General features: G+C 41.3%; 1 protein-coding gene across 2 annotated transcripts; it reads right to left on the reverse strand.

The window, feature by feature from the left end:
* Positions 1–351: 351 nt before the first annotated feature.
* On the reverse strand, positions 352–18,583 carry top1a (DNA topoisomerase Ia). Of its 2 annotated transcripts, XM_061686925.1 has the most exons (21): positions 18,447–18,582; positions 17,941–17,965; positions 16,205–16,289; positions 15,994–16,096; positions 15,684–15,736; positions 15,498–15,590; positions 15,357–15,426; positions 13,482–13,573; positions 12,439–12,554; positions 12,252–12,373; positions 12,050–12,172; positions 10,980–11,167; positions 10,581–10,725; positions 9,028–9,171; positions 8,757–8,942; positions 8,621–8,689; positions 4,487–4,601; positions 4,220–4,347; positions 1,913–2,007; positions 1,674–1,823; positions 352–1,571 (listed from the first exon to the last, which is right to left on the reverse strand). In XM_061686925.1, the coding sequence occupies exons 1-21, from the start codon at positions 18,477–18,479 to the stop codon at positions 1,469–1,471; spliced, it is 2,238 nt and encodes a 745-aa protein (XP_061542909.1). In that variant the 5' UTR covers positions 18,480–18,582; the 3' UTR covers positions 352–1,468. The 2 variants fall into 2 exon arrangements, with proteins under 2 accessions (XP_061542909.1, XP_061542910.1); XM_061686926.1 differs by lacking the exon at positions 352–1,571 and having other exon boundaries at positions 1,768–1,854; positions 18,447–18,583.
* Between the last annotated feature and the right edge of the window lie 167 nt (positions 18,584–18,750).

Consider the following 18,750-nt stretch of genomic DNA (forward strand, 5'->3'; position numbering starts at 1 on the left):
GGAAAAAGCACCTCGGCCTGTTTCCATTTTTTTTTTTTTTTTTTTTTTTTTTGTCTTTACTACAAGGCAAAGTGAGAGGGAGATTGGCCTCAAATATGGATTTGTAGACAATGACTCTCTCAACATAGACAAAATACTGTTGCGGGAATGCTGTGATCATGAAGAGACACAGCGATGCCAGATCATTCTTAATCACTTCCATAACTGGAACTAGCAAGAATACAAGTTTCATTGTTTTTCGAGCACAGGTTGACATTTATAAGTACCCGAGGACAGACAAGACATCCTCAATTGTGCTACTTCAACACCATACACTAGTGTAAAAAAAAAAAAAAAAAAAAAGACTTTTTCGTGTGTAGGGTTTTTATTTATATTCTTAACCTACAATGCGCATACAACTTAACATGATCAAATGCTAGGACAAAAAGGTAAAACAGGAATAGGATGTTGACTTTACAACTACTTACATCAACTTTCCTATCATAAGAGTGGAATAAAATGAATTCACATTAAAATGTTACATTGCTTTAACCTCATTCTTTACACAATTATCTACCTAAAATTGTAACAGATTGGTGATTATTTTTTGGCAAAGTTGATATCCCTCACACACTCTTCTCCAATGAGAAACACTTTCCTTTTACAGACTTAAATACATTGAATTCAAGTAACAGGGGAGATTCTTTTTCTAGGAACAAATTAAGTTCAACTCAGGTGTCGACTTTGGGGGCTGAGTAGCAGCTTCAGGGGATGGGGGCTCGCAAGTGACAGGATCAAAATGATTGGTTCACATTTACACTGAAAAAAGAAGTCCCTGATTGAAAGGCTTTAAAACATATATTCACATTCTGCTTGCTTAAGTAAATGTTGACATGGTTGCAGTGTTACTCCAACCCCCAAAAGCTTGCCCACTTCCCAGACATCTGTATGCTAAACACCATTTTAAATAGTCCAGTTTAAAATAATCACCCTAAACAGACAGCTTTTAAGGTCGGGCCTGCTAACGCACACGCGCACACACGCACACACACACTTGTCATTGTCCTCAAAAGGCCTGTGGGTGGTATTAAGGAATTCATTTGATTTGACTTTTATCAAAATATAGATTCATTCATAATACAATGAAGGGGCTAAAACAAAAAAACAGTGAATGAAGATATAATGATACAAAGCATTTTCTTGTTTTTTTGCTTAATACGCAAGCAAAAAGACCACAGAGTTCAAAGTTCAGGCATCGTCACAGGGAGGAAAAAGGTGAGGGAGCAATCCGACTACTGGCACTATGCCTTGATGCTCAGTTCAGCTGGATGCCTGATCGCAGATCAGATGTTTAAACTACCACTCAATGGTGGCCTCATCTCATCTTTTTCTCCTGCCAAAACCTTATCGGGTCAGTCCATCAAGAAAAATTCAGTATAGTAAAAAGAAGTATCCGATTAAAAAGTAGAGTTAAAACCATAACCTGGAATTAAAATTCAAAGTCATCGTCTGCCATGTCGATGGCCCAAGCAAACTTCTCGCGCTGGGTTTTGTTGTAGATCTTCTCAACGGGAATGCCCCATTTCTTACACCTGGGAATAGAAAGTATAGTTAGCAGGCTGGACACATTTACTGGATATAAACATTTGTGTTTATTTTTTAAAATATTTTTTTTTTAATTAAACGTCACTGACCAAGCTACAGAGATGCGAGGGTCGAGATAGTTGAGCTTCGAAGTGCCGAGCGCAATTTGCTTGTTCTCCTCACGATCGGTCGCCTGCACTTCCAGCTTCATCAGCTGCTCTTCTATCCTCTGGACGGCCTTCTTCTTCGTCTCGACAGCCCTATACGGTGAAGGGTCACGATTACATAAGGCTGTAAGAAACCGCCCGTTAGTTAACGCGTGGCACCACATCTATAAAAGTCCACTCACTTCTTGGATTTTTCATCCCTCCGTACTTTGGCATCAGCCTTGGCACTCTTCAGCTCCCTTTTAGCGTCACACAGCTGGTCCCTTTTAGCTTCAATCTAAGACAAATCAAGATAACAACTCACTGACTGTTACATTTGCAACATGTTAACTTTCAGCACCATTTAAAAAATAAGTTTGAGTAGGGGTTGCAAAATTCCAAGAATTTTTGAAAGTTGAAAACCTTTCATGTGAAAGAACAGGAACAAACCAGGAATAAAAAAAATAAAGGTTGGCTCTTAATAGGCAACCTACATATAGTTGGGGGGACATTTTAGCATAAGTCTGACTACAGCACAGTGGTACCTTGATTTACCATCTCTTACCGCCTCGTTTTTTTGCTTTGTGATGCAAGCCAAAATGTGAGCTATGAGCAAGCTTCAGACCAGTGGCAGTTCTTAGGGCGGGACAGGGAAAGGGCAGAACCCCTGTAACTCAGGGCCTTCACCCTCGCCCCCCTTACTATGTAACAGGGGGGCCACAAGTTAAAGTTTGTTTAACATTGCGTCGATAACTTGGGTGTATCTCGGGCCGACTTGTTATAATGTGGCACGGAGGGTGAGTCTAGTTCAGACAAATCACCATTATGAATACATGCTACAACAGTCTCTCCTCCCAAGCATCAGCACCTCATACGGACTAATCATATGCTTGTCACTTTGTGAAAACTAGTCAGCAGTCACGACACAGAGCACAACCTACACTTACAGTATGACAACAACGAAAACCAACAGGTGAGTAAAACAGTATTATTATGGGGGGAAACAACGTCAAACATTTAGATTGACACGTTAATTACTGTAACAATGTACAACATGTCGCTAGGCATGAAGGGAAATCCTCATCCACTTCTCCCAGCGCTACAGAACCTACTGTTTGTAAGCTATTGTAATCATTCACATTTTGCTATTGCAGCACCGCAAAAGGCGGAAATAATGCGCCTGGCTCAAGTTAAATATTCAAGTCCTTAATCCTTAATTTATTTGAGTGCATTTTGTTGATATAAAAGGTGAAAACCGCAGCACAAAATGACCGTCCACCAGAGGCAATCAGAACGAAGAAACAATTACTATGAACAATAAAGGTAAGATTTCTGGTCAAAAATTATTGTTGGCCAACTTTATGAATGATATAATAGCAACCGGCGGCATGGTGGACGACTGGTTAGAGCATCAGCCTCACAGTTCTGCGGACCTGGGTTCAATCCCCGGCCCCGCCTGTGTGGAGTTTGCATGTTCTCCCCGTGCCTGCGTGGGTTTTCTCCGGGCACTCCGGTTTCCTCCCACATCCCAAAAACATGCATTAATTGGAGACTCTAAATTGCCCGTAGGCATGACTGTGAGTGCGAATGGTTGTTTGTTTCTATGTGCCCTGCGATTGGCTGGCAACCAGTTCAGGGTGTACCCCGCCTCCTGCCCGATGACAGCTGGCATAGGCTCCAGCACGCCCGCGACCCTTGTGAGGAGAAGGGGCTCAGAAAATGGATGGATGGATAATAGCAACCTGTCAGAGCAAGCATGTTAGCTTGAGTTGATTGCATGCTTTTACCTAATGTTAGTTAACTTAACCACAACACAAAACCAAACGTTATATATGCTGGGCTGATGAAATGTGTATTCCTCTCCATTGCCTTTAAAAATGTCTAGATGTCTAGCGTCAGCTAATTTGCAGTCTTCGTCCCTTGTCAGGCTTTAGAATACAATGAAAGAATTTACTGAATAGCATCAAAACCAATGAATGCAGTTAATAAATACCATGAATGAATACGTAAATACAGTGAAGCAACTTCAACAATAGTGTGTGTGTGGGTGTGTGTGTGTGTGTCCCTTTGACAAAACCCCTGGCCCCCCAGTAAAATCAGTCAAAAACCACCACTGCTTCAGATACCCTGCTGCTCGAGTGAAGTGAAAAAACAAATGGAGCAGACCAGGTCCTGCAATGACCTCACATGTGATCAAGGAGATCCATTTTGCATGGATGTCTGCTTATAACAAAATAAAATGTTTACATGCATGCTTGAATACGACATCTTTCGATTAAATTTCCCATGGAAAGTTTCAAATTTGGAATACTTTTTTTTTTCCAATTCCCATGGAAATTTACCACAAAATTTGCAGCCTTTCGCAATTCTAGTTTGCACTGAAACTTTCATTTTAGCACCCACAAGAAGAAAATGGAGATTTATCCACATAAAAACCTGTCATTGGATCATTTGCCCAGCAATGTGACATTTCCTGTGTGATGATAAACAAAAGCACATCCCATGCTCACCTTAGTCTGCAGGTTCTGCATGGACTTCTCAAACGTTTTAGGTGGAGCCCTCTGGTGGTTACACAGGATGGCCACAGCTCTGTTGGCCCTGTTGTACGACAGGATCTTGGCTGGAACATTCTCATCCGCTAAAGAGGAAACAGCAACAACATTGATTTAATAGTGACGAAAAAGACGCTTATCAATTCTTAAGGATGAACTTAAAGAACATTCTTGACAATGATCTGGTTTGGCTTGTTGAGCTGAGATTTTCCAATGGCAGCGTACCATTTGTAAGCTCTTTGAGCTGCTGTTGCAAGGTGATCGATGCGTTGTATGTACGGAAAACTTTGGCTGTCAGACCGTCCATCAGCTCCTGAAGGTGCTTGTTGAGAATTGAAGTCTGCCAAAAGTGAGCAAAATGAACAAAATGCCAACATTCCAAATACAGAGGGTCCTTCGTTTACACACTGCAACCATAAATTAGTTTGCGCAGCGTTGACAGAGCACAGGAATCATGCCGAGTTACCATCACACCGCCTGTTTTTCGTTTGATTATTATATTTTTTATATCTACGGCCAGAGGTGCACGTTTTTTGTTGTTGTCCTTTAGGTCTTTTTGCATACGCTTTGTTTTATTTGTCTTAGTCTGAATGTGAGTGCGAATGGTTGTTTGGTTATATGTGCCCTGCGATTGGCTGGCAACCAGTTCAGGATCTACCCGGCCTCTCGCCCAAGGTCAGCTGGGATATGCTCCAAAGCACCCACAACCCTAGCATGGATGAGCGGTATGGAAAACGGATGGATGGATAGTCTGAGCCAGATCACAGCTGGTACACAGCCTGTCCATACATAGCTATTGCAACAGGCATTCATTTAGACCACATTGGGCTCTATTTTCCTGACAAACGCAAATCCGGCACAGCGCGTAGCGTGTCTCTGTGAGGGAGGGGGCAGGTTAGACCGGGTTGTCGTAATCTCGCAGACACGTGCAGCCAGTGTATTTAACAAAAAGGGGCTGTCTGCGCCGGTGGGCATAAACACAGCAGACTTCATTCGCGGCCGATCAAAGCGGCTCAAATTCATTCATTCTCTTTAAGTGAGGTGCATTGACGGTCTTGCATGCATGGAGAGAGCGATCAATGCGTGACTGCATGGAGCATTGTCACTTGCCCGTGTGGCAACAGGAACCGTGATTGAAGTATGAGCTGGGGATAACCACGGGTGACAAATATGTCTGTGGACTTCAAGAATCTATCTCCACCCATAGCTCTGTGCTGGCCAGTTGGGTGATTAAATAAATAAAAATGGGGTAATAATGACGATGATAATGATGTCTCCAATGAACTGCTTTATACAGATCCTTTCCAAAAAAAATAGAACATCATGGAAAAGTTTATTTATTTCCATAATTCCATTCAAAAAGTTTAACTTTCGTAGATTATCAATTCAAAGCCCACAATTTAAACATTTTCAAGTATTTGTTTATTTTTACATAATTTGAGCTTCCAGGTCCTTAAACCCACGAAATCAGGAATTCAAAAAATGTGTATACTGTGAAGAAATCAGTACAAATTTTGTAAGCCATAAATGTTTTAAGCTGATTGTCACCCACTAATCATCTACAAAACTCAAAGCACCTGCACAGGTTTCCCCAGGTGTCATTAAATTGCTTCAGATTGGTTACATTTTCTCAGTTGGGTTCAATATGCTGCGATTGGCTGGCAACCAGTTCAGGGTGTACCCCGCCTCCTGCCCGATGATAGCTAGGATAGGCTCTAGCACACCCGTGACCCTCGTGAGAATAAGCGGTACAGAAGATGGATGGATGGATAAACAAATAAGTACTTGTTTAAATTGTGAGACCTGAATCTATAATCCATAAAAGTTTCATTGTTTTAATGTAATTATGGAAATAAACTTTTCCATGATATTCAATTTTTTTGGAAAGGGTCTGTACATTAATTCAGAGGGTTCGATGTCAGCTGTTCACATATTTATGAATGAAATACTAAGTCTGATCCACCACACATCTGCAGAGGTCACGTATTATCTGCTCTCTCAGCGAGGCGGGAGGGCTTTGGTACTTTGGTGGACTGACGTACCCTATTTACATACATTTAAAATTGGACATCCGCGCTGGTGTGGGCATCACCGCAACAGACTTCAACACGCTAATCGAAGCGGGTCATGTCATCATACCCTTTAAAAGCGGCATATGGTGACGTCATATACGCAGAAGAGAACTCAGTGACGCGTGTGAGACTGGAGCCTTTAACTTTAGCGGTCAACCCTTATACAGAGAATGATCTAGCGAAAAATCGCTGGCGACAAAAATTTGTCCGCGGACCTCATTGATTTATATCCCCTCAAACGATCATTCCTTTCCACCCCTGTGGGCCAGCCGGTACGTGGATTTAAAATAATAATAATAAAAAAATACTAATGCATCCAATGTATTGATTCCGAAAATGATTAAGCGGTTTGGATGCCCACTGATGAAATAAATCAGCACACGAAAAACGACCTTGCGTGCCTGTATGTACACTGCATCAGATTCAACACGCAGTGAGTCTTGTGCTTGCATGAAATGAAGATGTATCACTGGAAATAGAGCCCTCATTTACCAAAATGTCACATGCTCCAGACAAAAGACAAATCACACAACTATCCGCCCCCCCCTCCTCAGTTTGGCACAAACCGTTCTGCCAAATAGGGAAATGCGCAGCAAGCGTTGTGCTGGCACTAATATCAAGATGCGCACCATTTGCGCTCCGGCCCACAAATATAAAGCCCATTGTATATCATTTCATACCTTGCATTCTGTATATACCTGTACTTATACATATTTTATAATCCCGTAAGGACATTTTCATCCATCCATTTTCTGTACCGCTTATCCTCACTAGGGATGCGGGCGTGCTGGAGCCTATCCCAGCTATCTTCAGGCGAGAGGCTGGGTACACCCTGAACTGGTCGCCAGCCAATCACATTCACACCTATGGGCAAATTTGGGGTAGTCAATCCACCTACCACGCATGTTTTTGGGATTTGGGATGAAACCAGAATACCTGGAGAAAACCCACAGAGGCACGGGGAGAACATGCAACCTCCACACAGGCGGGGTCATACTAGTTAAAATCTATGGCAAAAGGGGAAGGACCGTGGTTGCGCCAGCCCAAACTGCCAGGAAAAAGATGATGGGGTTGGGTTCGACGGGTGGGAGTGACCATTGAGGGGCACCGGTCCCCATTCCTTTTTCCACCACGATCCGGTTTCACGTCAAGACATATTTTGACAGACATTCTTTAACCAGCCATCAACAAAGGTACAAGAATGACATACGAAGTACTATATTTTCTGTGGCAGTGGGAAAGTGTGTGGGGTGGGTTTTTCTTTTCTCATGCCGTCATTGTACACATCTGTATTATTGTGAAAACTTCAATAAATGAATTAAACACAAATGACATATTTTGACAGACTGTCGTAGCGGTCTGTGCAGCAAGACCAGGACACCAACACCCCACAGAGCCCACCGCCTCGCCCGAGGCCCGTGCGCGTGGACTCAAACACCGTTGCCGCGCGTACGTGGCACTGTTTCCATTTCTTGGGCACCAAAGGCTGAGCTCAACTAAACAGAGAGGAACGAATCAATTCATGAAGTCCATCCATCCATTTTCTGGGCCGCTTCTCCTCACTAGGGTCGCGGGAGTGCTGGAGCCTATGCCAGCTGTCATCGGGCAGGAGGCGGGGTGCACCCTGAACTGGTTGCCAGCCAATCGCAGCAATTCGTGAAGTGATTCCATTAATACGTGCACTCAAACAATTTGTTCGTTCGAACGAGTCGTTCGTGAATGACAACACTAATCTCGAGCCCCCCGGTATGCAAATGTGCAATGATACAATTAAATCTAGTGGACTTTTTATATTTTCAGTGCACATGCACACCCCCCCTGTGCATCCCTGTTTATGACCTGACTGTGATCATGACTTTACTACCGCGTTAGCTTACGTTGGTTATAGACTACAACTTTTTTCCAACGCCCATATAAATTTGGGTTAGGGCTCCACCATTGGAACGGAGCTCCGTCATGAACCAAGGACCCCTCTGTACGTACAGAGGTTCAGTGGCTGTTTGAAATTGGAATGCCCACTTGGGAGTTCAAAACGCTGGTAACAAATGTACCCCAAAGTTCTAACTATTTTTAGAGTTCAAAAATATCAAATGTTGTCAGTGCAACTCAAGTTACGTATTCTACTGTTTGATCCAATGCCTGCTGCACCTTTTGGCATCTTCATTGTTTTAAATACTGGCTGGTTAACTTCTGCTCCTACTTGTATGACAATGATAAAATGTTGCTTGGTGTCTTGAAATGGATTGCGGTTGAACTTTGAGGTGCGACTGCATATTTTTTAGCTCACGTTCAGGCGATCAAACAGGTCGTCATCTGGCTCTTTGTTCTCCATGAACAACTGTAGGTTTTTAAAAACCTAAAGAGAAACAACAGCCATGAGTAAGAGTTTGCAGTGAGAGAGTTTTCTTTAGAGGACCACTCACCCTTTTTTCCACAGGGACTTTGTTGTAATATCGAATGGAATCTTTACCCAGAAAGTCAAACTCCACAACATACTCTTGACCGTCATTCTCTGGATAGAGTTTGAGATGTTCCACCCTTAGGGAGCAGCAGCCCACCGTGTCGGCGGTCTCGCCTTCCTCTTTTTCGTTACCTGCTCTCAGAGCCAACTGCACCACACGAGACCAAGCTTGCGTTCAAGGAATTTGTCACCTTGCAACTTTGAGCTACGTACACGGGCGAGGTGTAGCTCACCTTATCAATGAAGTAAAGCGCTACAGCCCTCTGTCGGATCCTCATCTCCTTGGACTTCCAGTCATCGCGATACTGGGTCCTGATGCGGTCCACGCATTTCTTTAGTCTACGGGCTGTTTCATACTTTTGCCAGTCCTTCTCTCCCTGCACACAAACAAAACAGACGACAGTATTGTTACATGACAAACGATTGGGTCAAACGTTTTGACCACTACATTGCAGTAACTGTTCAGCGCATATCAGACTGAGGCCTACACACTTCACTTTGGTATACCCACAGATTTCCAATTAGAACATTCGATTAATGGATGAATTGGTTTAAAAAACATTTTCTAGCCATCCATCCTTTTATTAAAAAACAGGACATTATTTCAAATTAACTGTGGAAATTCACAAACAAATTCATTATACTCAGTTACTTGATTGGTCCACATTTTCTGTCAGAAAATAGGTAAAAATGTTTATCATTGTTTTCCAAAAACTAGATATTTGCAAATGCCTTATTTTTATTAAACTAAGATAATCAGTGTGTCTTATTTTTATTGCATTTGTTCATAAAAATATTTTTTTAATAGAACACAATAAAATGTACACAATTTTAATACAAATGAAAAATATCCAGTGGCCAAATAAATACCATTCAAAATATCTGGTAGCACAATCCCTTTTCAAAGAATGCAGTCAAATGCAAAGAATTAAAATTCACAGTCACATTTAACTACCATTTAATTTAATCAGAGTTTTAGTAACGCAAGTTAGTCAACTTGTTCGAAAGGCCCTACTTTACCCAAATGTCGTGAATCAGTCTGAAGTTTAGCCTGAGACAGTTCAGAGTCCGAAAACTGAGGGGCACCACGTAAAAGGAGTATGTCGAGAGGAGCTGAAGAAACAAGAGTCGAAGAAGTATTTCTAAGTCGCTATAAGGATGCCACTTTTGCTCTGTGTGGTGAACTTTCAATAAAGTGAATAAAAAAAGAAACAAGACTGATTCTTGAAAATACCACATCAACCAAACCCGACTGTCCGGTACAGATAGCCCAAAACGCTTTGATTAAGAATGAAGCGAGCACCGCGAACACTAAAGTAAACCCAGCTAGCTCTGAATGTGAAAGGATAAGCTCAAGTATGTCGGCTCTCGCCAGTGATTGACAAACTAGCATCCTGTTAGGTTCCTGCTCCGTTCAGAGTGAACACAAAAACAAGTGCTTCAACTGTCTGGAAAATTTACTAAATTATTGTTATTATTATTGTGAAAGTCAAATGACCATTTTTGTGTGCCAGTTTGGACTGGATTTGGTCGCAATAAGAGTGAAATCCGCTCGTTGAACATAATACTGTGAGATCCTAATAAATTTGACAGCCATGTTCTCATTGGCTCGCAGAGTAAACCCCCCCCCCCCCCCCCATTTTTATATCACACTACATAGAAAGATAATATTCCACAGCTCTACAATGATGTCACATTACACACACACACACAATAAGGAGGGAACCACGACGCTCAATGATCAAACAAAGCCCATACATGTACAGTAGATCAGGTTGCAGCCTACCTTGATCCTTGAGCTGGGGTTCAACATGATGTACTTGATAGAACCTTGGATGTTCTCAGTCCACGACACCAGCCATGTCACCTTGTTATCATGACGAACCTCTTTCCACTTTGTTCCCGGAGGAGGCTGTGGGTGCTTGGAGTCCCTGTGTGCACATTAGATTAATACAGGGTGTTTGGAAAGTTACTGTGCACTTACCATCTTTTTAATCAACAGATATGTTTCAATATAGAATATATATATATATATATATATATATATATATATGTGCATTCTCTATTCTATTGTAAAATATGTCTGTTCAATAAAAATATGAGTGCACAGTGACATTCCAAACACCCTGCACTTAACTGTGCTGCTGCCAATAAAGGCCTCACAGCACTGAGGAAAAGCACTAACTTGCTGCAGTTGACGATGATGTCTTTAGGTCTGATCCGACGTTTCAGCATGCCCATTTTAGGATGGTCTCCACGACCACGGAACAGGCCAGGTGGCTCAATGCGGAAGTTAGCAATACGTTCCCTGTGGTTGTCCATGATGCAGAAGCCGTACTCCTGTAAGAGGCGCTCATTCTCTGCCTTTATTTTCTATGAACGAAAAAAGACAAACAATGCCATGAATTTAAAGAAATTATAAATACATAGAGGCGGCACGGTGTCCGACTGGTTAGAGCATCAACCTCACAGTTCTGAGGACCCGGGTTCAATCCCCGGCCCCGCCTGTGTGGACTTTGCATGTTCTCCCTGTGCCTGCATGGGTTTTCTCCGGGCACTCCGGTTTCCTCCCACATCCCAAAAACATGCATTAATTGGAGACTCTAAATTGCCCGTAGGTTTGAATGTGAGTGCAGATGATTGTTTGTTTGTATGTATGTGCCCTGCGATTGGCTGGCAACCAGTTCAGGGTGTACCCCGCCTCCTGCCTGATGACAGCTGGGATAGGCTCCAGCACGCCCGCGACCCTAGTGAGGAGAAGCGGCTCAGAAAATGGATGGATGGATAAATACATAGACTCGTCAGTTAGGTTTCACTCACTGTAAACAACCAAAAATAAAATCCCTCGATAAGGATTGATAATGAATAATGACAAACTGTTAACGATGGCGCTATTAAACAGTTTGGTGGTGTCGGAATGTCAGGCAACATGCCCAGTTACTGCCATGCTTACCGTTATTCATTTGATTGTTTTATACGTATGGCCAAGACGTGTGTTTGATACAAGTAGCAAATAATACAGACATATTTCCTGTAATTATGACTTTAGTACGGTTTAAGTGTGTGTTCGTGACAAACAAATTCAGGTTACATCACTGCTGTAGGAACAGAACTCAGTCATAAACCAAGGACACTGTAACCAACTTTCAGTGTCACCAGAATCTTTTGGGATTTCAAGACTTCAACTGATGTAAAGTTGATTCCACGCATCAATCAAGGGAGCTTGGCATTGTCATAAAAGTGATAGAAGTTTACCAATTTCTCTTCCTTGGACATTGCCTTTCTTGCTTCAGACTGAGCCTTGAAGTATTCAGACATCTCAGAGAAGTTGCACTTCTTCAAGTCTGTGATCTTAGCCTTTTCCTCTGTGGTCATTTCCTGAATTTAGAAAAATATCCCATTAATTAAAAAGATTGGAGAACGTATAGAAAAACTACTTGTCTTATTTTCCACCTACTTTCCGCCAATCTTTAAAAAAGTTTTTGAGAAAGATGTTCTTTGTGGTGTACTCATGGTCCAGCATTTTGGCAAAGAATGTGGCTACCTCTTCTGCCTCTGGACTGAGCTTCATTGGCTTACCTTAAAGATAAAAAGATGTATTGATCAGCCAGGGAAGTGGTGTTATGCAAACATAGGTTTCTTACCATCATAGTAAAAATGGACTTTGCTAGGGAGGGGCTCATATGGTGGGGCAAACACAGGTCCTTTGTGTTCCAGAAACTTCCACTTGACACCATCTGTGTATCGCTCTTCTTCCCACCTGGAACCAGTGGCAAAAATTATAACGCATGACAGAATCCCACCACATCTACTGTATTTTCACGACCGTAAGGCGCACTTAAAAATCTAAAATTTTCTCCAAAGTGGACAGGGGGGGGGCCTTATAATGTGGCGCGCCTTATGTGTGGACCGAGTTCCAAAATCTGTAAATGTTGTTGTGTGAATGATGAGCGCGCCGGTTGACTGACTGGGAGCATTTTCTGCCGACACGCTGCTTATATGGAGTAAAGGCGGACGGGACTAAGGACAGCATGCGGACGTTAAAGGGGGAAGGGTACGTGTGAAAGAGGACGCTAAAGGCACGCCCCCATTAGGTATATATTGTCTAAGGACCCCCGAAAATGGCACCTACGAAGACACACGCTTACGAAGCACAGTTTAAACTGCAAGCTATCAGTTACGTGGAGGAACATGGGAATCGAGCAGCCGCGAGAGAATTCAGGATCAACGAATCCATGGTTCGCAAGTGGATGCCTGGGCTAAGGTATCTGCTTTGACTGTTGTCTGAGCTTTTCGCGAAAGCCGGCATCATTGCTGAACAGCCGCCCGGCAACGAGACTGACTTCGACAATGACAAGAGGGATACAGAAGATGAGGACTTTGATGGATTTATGGATGAGGATTGATCAAAAAATAACACGAGTACATTGTTAAATACTTCAATAAAAGTACAACCAAAATCAGTTTTGCTCCCGTTGCCTTTTTAAAAACATTGATTTAGCGTGCATGCATGCTACAGTATGTTTTAAGCTAGCGTATGTTTCACCGTGCCTGCGTCCAATAATACGGTGCGCCTTGTGTATGTGTTAAATACAGAAATAGACCCCGTAACTGAGACTGCGCCTTTTAATACGTTGCGATTTATAGTCGCGAAAATACGGTATTCACAAAAACACAACTAACTCACCATTTCCACTTCTCTTCTGGTTCCTTTTTTGCTTTCTTTTTTCCATCAGCAGTTTCTCCTTTTTTATCTTTTGTCTTTTTAGGCTTTACGTCCTAAAAAGGGAAGAGAAAATTAACTGAGTTGGCCAAACCCAAGCTGCAATTCACATCTGTAGTACAGAAAGCCTGACTGTCTGGTTGAAACAAATTATGCAAACTTAAACTCACTTTAAGACCACGTGATGTAAAAAAATTAAAACATGCAAAATGATCTTTATCATAAATATTTCAAAAAGCGAACCATGACCTTTCATATCTTATTACTGGAAAAAAGCAAATCAAACAGATCCCACTGATAAGCTTTATTACTAGGCAGTAAAAACAACAATCCTGTTTAAGATGGAAGCTATTCAAGGGCAGGTTGCAGATAATTCTCCAAAAAAGTTCAATCAATACATGTATTTCAAACCCAAAAAGGTCATATTAGTAAACCAAGACCCTGTGTCTTAGGGGGTCTTTGTGATGAAGCCCAAAGACAACAATTAAAAAGAAAAAAAAAAAAAACATAAGACCACATAAGTAAACAATGCAATTTACCATTGCCCCTAGGTTTATGTTATTATAACTACAATACAGTGATTATGCTTAGTAATTTTGGGGTTATGTTCTAACTAAATACTAATTTAAGATGTCCCTAAGCGTTAAACACAGCAGCACTGTAACAATAATTAAAATGTTCCTGTTGCATGAAATCTCTGAGTGAGGCATGTCACTTTGGTGGTACTAAAATAAACTCTCCAGAGCAATATCGAAGAATTTGTCATGTAGTCAACCAAATTTATCTGAATTACAATTGAATTGATTTGGTGAAATAATATCAGGATAATGTTTTACAGTTCATATTAAAAAAATATAAATCAAAAAATTAAACGAAATAGTCATGGTGAAAAACATTGGTACTCCTAGGGTGACTGTATTATCTATTACACATATTTGTCTATATAAAGAAAATAAAAAATAAAAAAATAAATCCTCTCAATAACCTGGCATTTAGCAAATAGAAATGTTGGTAATCCTAATTGACCTACAACAGGAAATTTTTAGTCTGATTTCATGTCAGACAGTCAGGGGGGGCGGGGGGAGTTTGTCTTTTTATACTAAGCCATGACTGTAGCTGTTACTCCTATACACACCTTGGCTTCTTAGGGGCAGTGTGGTGCGATACATGGATGGAGCGGCATATTTACAGCCAGCTTTTAAAAAAAAAAAAAAAAAAAAAAAATTAAAATAAAATAAAAAAAGTAGAAGAAGAAAGTCATAATAAAACTATCAAACTCGATTGAGGGAGACTATAAGATTTGGAAGACTATATGCCCGTGAGTATTGTTATATCACCTGTGTGTTACTATAGTGTTTGTGTGTGAAGATACATGATTTTAAGGTAAATCCCTCTCGTAAGCTAATGCTTACTTTAGCTTGTCCGTCAATAGGGTTTTCAATTGACTGTTAGCATTAAGATGGCGATTTCTGAAACAATGCGTCTTGTATTTAATATACAATGTGTGTAAACATTTTTGTTGTGCGTTTAGTTTTACAGTAAGCTCCAACTGGGGTGTCAATAAACAGCTTAAAGCACACTCTGGGAGAGTAGAAGAACATGTCAACACGCTTGCGACAAGCAACACAGGGTGCGTTCACAACGCAGGAACTTGCATACACAACTCGCGCCACATACCGGAAATTATTTTTCTTCAATTATAATAATATGATTGTGAGAAGCCAAAATCGAAATCACAATTTCGATTAATCGCCCAGCCCTAATGAATGTTACACACACACACACACACACACACGCACACACACACACACACGTTTTTGCACATGGTTATGTACTTACCTCAATTTGTTTCCTTTTCTTGTCCTTCCTGTCATTTTCAGTCTTTACTTTTTTGGGCTTAAAATCATAACTGAAAAATGAACATTAAAAATGTCAAGTGACCGAAAAGACCACCAAGATGACAGTTTATTGGTCACTCACTCTTCATCGTCATCTCGCTGCCTCTTAAGAGACTTGTCGTGTTTAGGGGAGTGGTACAAGTCATCGTCAGGCTCACACTTCAAATGTAGTGGGCTGAAAAAAAATTAATCGGCAAAACAATCATGCTTCAGTTATTATATATGCAATGACAATTCATCCCTTGAAATAAAACCAGAACATAAATACCTGGCAAATCCATTCTCTTTCTCCTTTTTAATTTTACCATCAAGGATTTTCATCTGTAAAAGAGAAATACATTTGTTAATCAACAGTCATTCCCTTCAAACATTTTTGTATTATTACCACTTTCTTTGCAGAAATAAACTACATAAGACATCATTGTACATTTGTAGTAGACATTACTCAACAGTGTACATGTTCAGAGAATTTAGATGACAGATACTCTAGGTGCAATTAGGAGTGATGTGACAAAGCAGGAGGAACCTACAGGGAAAATATATCATGTTAAATCCATGCAAAGACTAATTTCAACCACCTTCTTCTCCTTGTGCTTGTCCTTAAATTTGTCTGTGCTGCCATCTTTGTGCTTCAACTTGTCCTTATCTTTGTCTCGATGTTTTTTGTCAGACGAGTGGTCACTGTTGCATCAATTAAATGAAAAACACAGATGTCGCGATTAGATTTAGTGGAACTAATTTTATTGGGCACCACCGAAGTCAGGGTGCATTCTAAAATGCAAATTATACCCATTTCCATGCTTTAGTTTCTCCCGTTCCTTATCCTTCTTGTGGTCCTTGTGTTTGTGTTCTTTATATTTATGCCTGTGGGAGTCTATAAGAAAAGGAGACAGTTATGTGAAGACAGTGGCAATCAAAAATAGGGCTTCAGCATTTGTATATCCCAATAAGATGTGCAGTGAGTGTTGTATAAATTATTATAATCTATATAAACCCCCCCCCACACACACACACACACACACACACATACATACACACACCTTCATTCCAGCAAGGATTTTCTCAAAGAAAAAAAAATATCACTTGAAATAAAAAAATAGAGCAACACAGTACCCCCCTTTGCAACATGAGCCCTTGTTTAAAACAATCTGAAACAGTGACAGGTCATAACACGTAAAAGAACAGTTTTCTCCTGTTGCCCTACTTTTCAGCTAAGGAAGACAGACGCAGACGTCGTTTTAGTATAATGGGTGAGTAAGAGCAGACATCAGAGAGATTTCAGGTGGGTCAAAATCACTAAAGCTGATGGTATTGTCCAAACAGATTCTGAAAATTATGTGTACGAGGCTAGACAGGGCAGACTTAACCTTGTGTTCATCCAATATATTACTAAAAACAGTTATTGTTTTTAGTAATATGTCATATGTCAGTAATATGTAATATGTCAGGCAATATGTCAGGCAGAATCCTTGTATTTCCTTAACATCAGTTTGCAGGAAACCCCCCCAAAATGCCATGTTTGTTGCACCATAAAAACTCCATCGTCAAAGAGACCAAGCCATTTTCAGCACTTCAGATTGGTGAATAATTTGCAAAACTAACATACGTGTGTGGGGACTAAACCATTAGTATTAATATGTGAAAAAATATGAAAAAGTGACAAAATTTGGCTATAGGAGGTTTCGGCTCAACACCAGCGATATTGCATTTGTGCAATAAGTGCTTTAAAAAGGAAATGGGTACTAAAGGTGACACTCAAGCCATTTGTGTCCAAAAAATATTGCTACCTCTCAGACCAGTGTCAATTTTGTAAGATAAAAACAGACAATCATCTCGTCATTCGTCATATTTATCGTATTTGGGACCATTCAATTAAGTTGAACAAATGGCCTGAAATAGTGTAGACTTGAGGCCCGCGTTGCTACTTTTGAGTTAACTTAAATGTTGTCTGAAGCAGTGTGCTGTCAAAAGTTTCTTTCTCCTTGGGGAAGGAAAATTGAACCCCCTGTTACCAGATCACTAATAATCGTGTAGTAAATAAGCAATTACTATCGCTTCTCACATCATCTTGCTGAGTGTAACGTGGTGGAGTCGAGATGGGGCGCCCTCTGAGCCATGCAGGCATGTACACCTCTGGGTTCAGCTCGCAATAGTCAGGCCGCTGCGCCGAAAAAGAAAATGGCGCAGAGACTAAGTCCTCAACCCCCAAACCCTCACTTTCAGCTGGAAAGTTCGCCCGTTTAACGTGACCGGCGGCTATATTTAACACAAGAAACGGATAAAACACCTCTGGTTCTTTCCAAATATGTTTTCGAAATGAGTTTATTCTTTTCCAAACGGCTGTAGCAAGACCTCCCGTTTGAACAATAGACGCTTGTGAGTGAAAGAGAGGACTTAGTCTCTGGACGCCATTTCTCTCCTCTGCTCTAAACTAATCTCATGTTGTCATTTATCACCGAAGATATGTGCAATATTTGATAAAAGCATATTAACCCCGATGTATATTAGAAATGCAACACGCTTACCGTTGACCCGAGAGCCACAGTCAATCTGAAATATATTAGAAAACAGACAAGGGTTACATTTGGTAGAAGCTAACCAGCCGGCAGCTAACTAACTTTGAACTTGCTGGATGGCAAATGGGCAGTATCTTAGCTCGGTGAGCTAGCGTGCTACGCTGGCTAGTGATATGACTTAGCGGCTAATACCTAGAATGCTACAGCGAAATGCTAACGCCACATTAAATGCAGCCTTACGGCACTCTTTTATTCAAGTATGCGTCTAACCACACAAGACGAAGCGGTAACTCGCCAGCATACCCCTGTGTCATCCATAACAAATATGTAATACAAGTTGTCAGTACATTATTATTAACAAAATGAGGAGACTTAGTGAACACACTCGGCCAACGCGCATTAGCAGCCACTGTTCAGTTAGCCAAGTTACCCTGTCAAGCCAAACAAATTCAATGCGAGCAAGTATGTACGCGCTAATCACTGATGCTGGCGTCCCAAAATGTGCTCAGCGTTACCTGGTCCTCGTTGTGGGAATGGTCCCCACTCATTTCCTAAGCGGTGATTGACAAGAAAGAAAAAAAAAATGACAAACGTGAGAGGTTACCACACACCGGCGAGCAGAAGAGGGCAGAATAAAGAAAGGATTGGGTTGTGTAAGACGTGAAGTCCCAATTGAATTGCAGTGCGCATGCGTCCACATTTAAATGGTAGCAGCAGTGGAGCTCCTCCTTTGGAGAAACGTGTTGCGTTTTAGCAGCACGAGCCCTCCCAGGCTCACTGCTTTTTGTTGAAGCCACAGAGCAGGCTACGTGCATGACG

This window comes from Phycodurus eques, chromosome 10 (assembly GCF_024500275.1).
Source record: "Phycodurus eques isolate BA_2022a chromosome 10, UOR_Pequ_1.1, whole genome shotgun sequence".
Taxonomy (NCBI): domain Eukaryota; kingdom Metazoa; phylum Chordata; class Actinopteri; order Syngnathiformes; family Syngnathidae; genus Phycodurus; species Phycodurus eques.

What these genes read in the sequence shown, in the direction of transcription:
- top1a (XM_061686925.1), bottom strand. Translation starts at nt 18,479, where the DNA reads ATGAGTGGGGACCATTCCCACAACGAGGACCAG. An exon ending in TTTTTAAAGATTGGCGGAAA is followed by an intron (nt 12,173 to 12,251) that starts GTAGGTGGAAAA and finishes TTCTAAATTCAG; the next exon opens with GAAATGACCACAGAGGAAAA. An exon ending in GCTCAAAGAGCTTACAAATG is followed by an intron (nt 4,348 to 4,486) that starts GTACGCTGCCAT and finishes TTTCCTCTTTAG; the next exon opens with CGGATGAGAATGTTCCAGCC.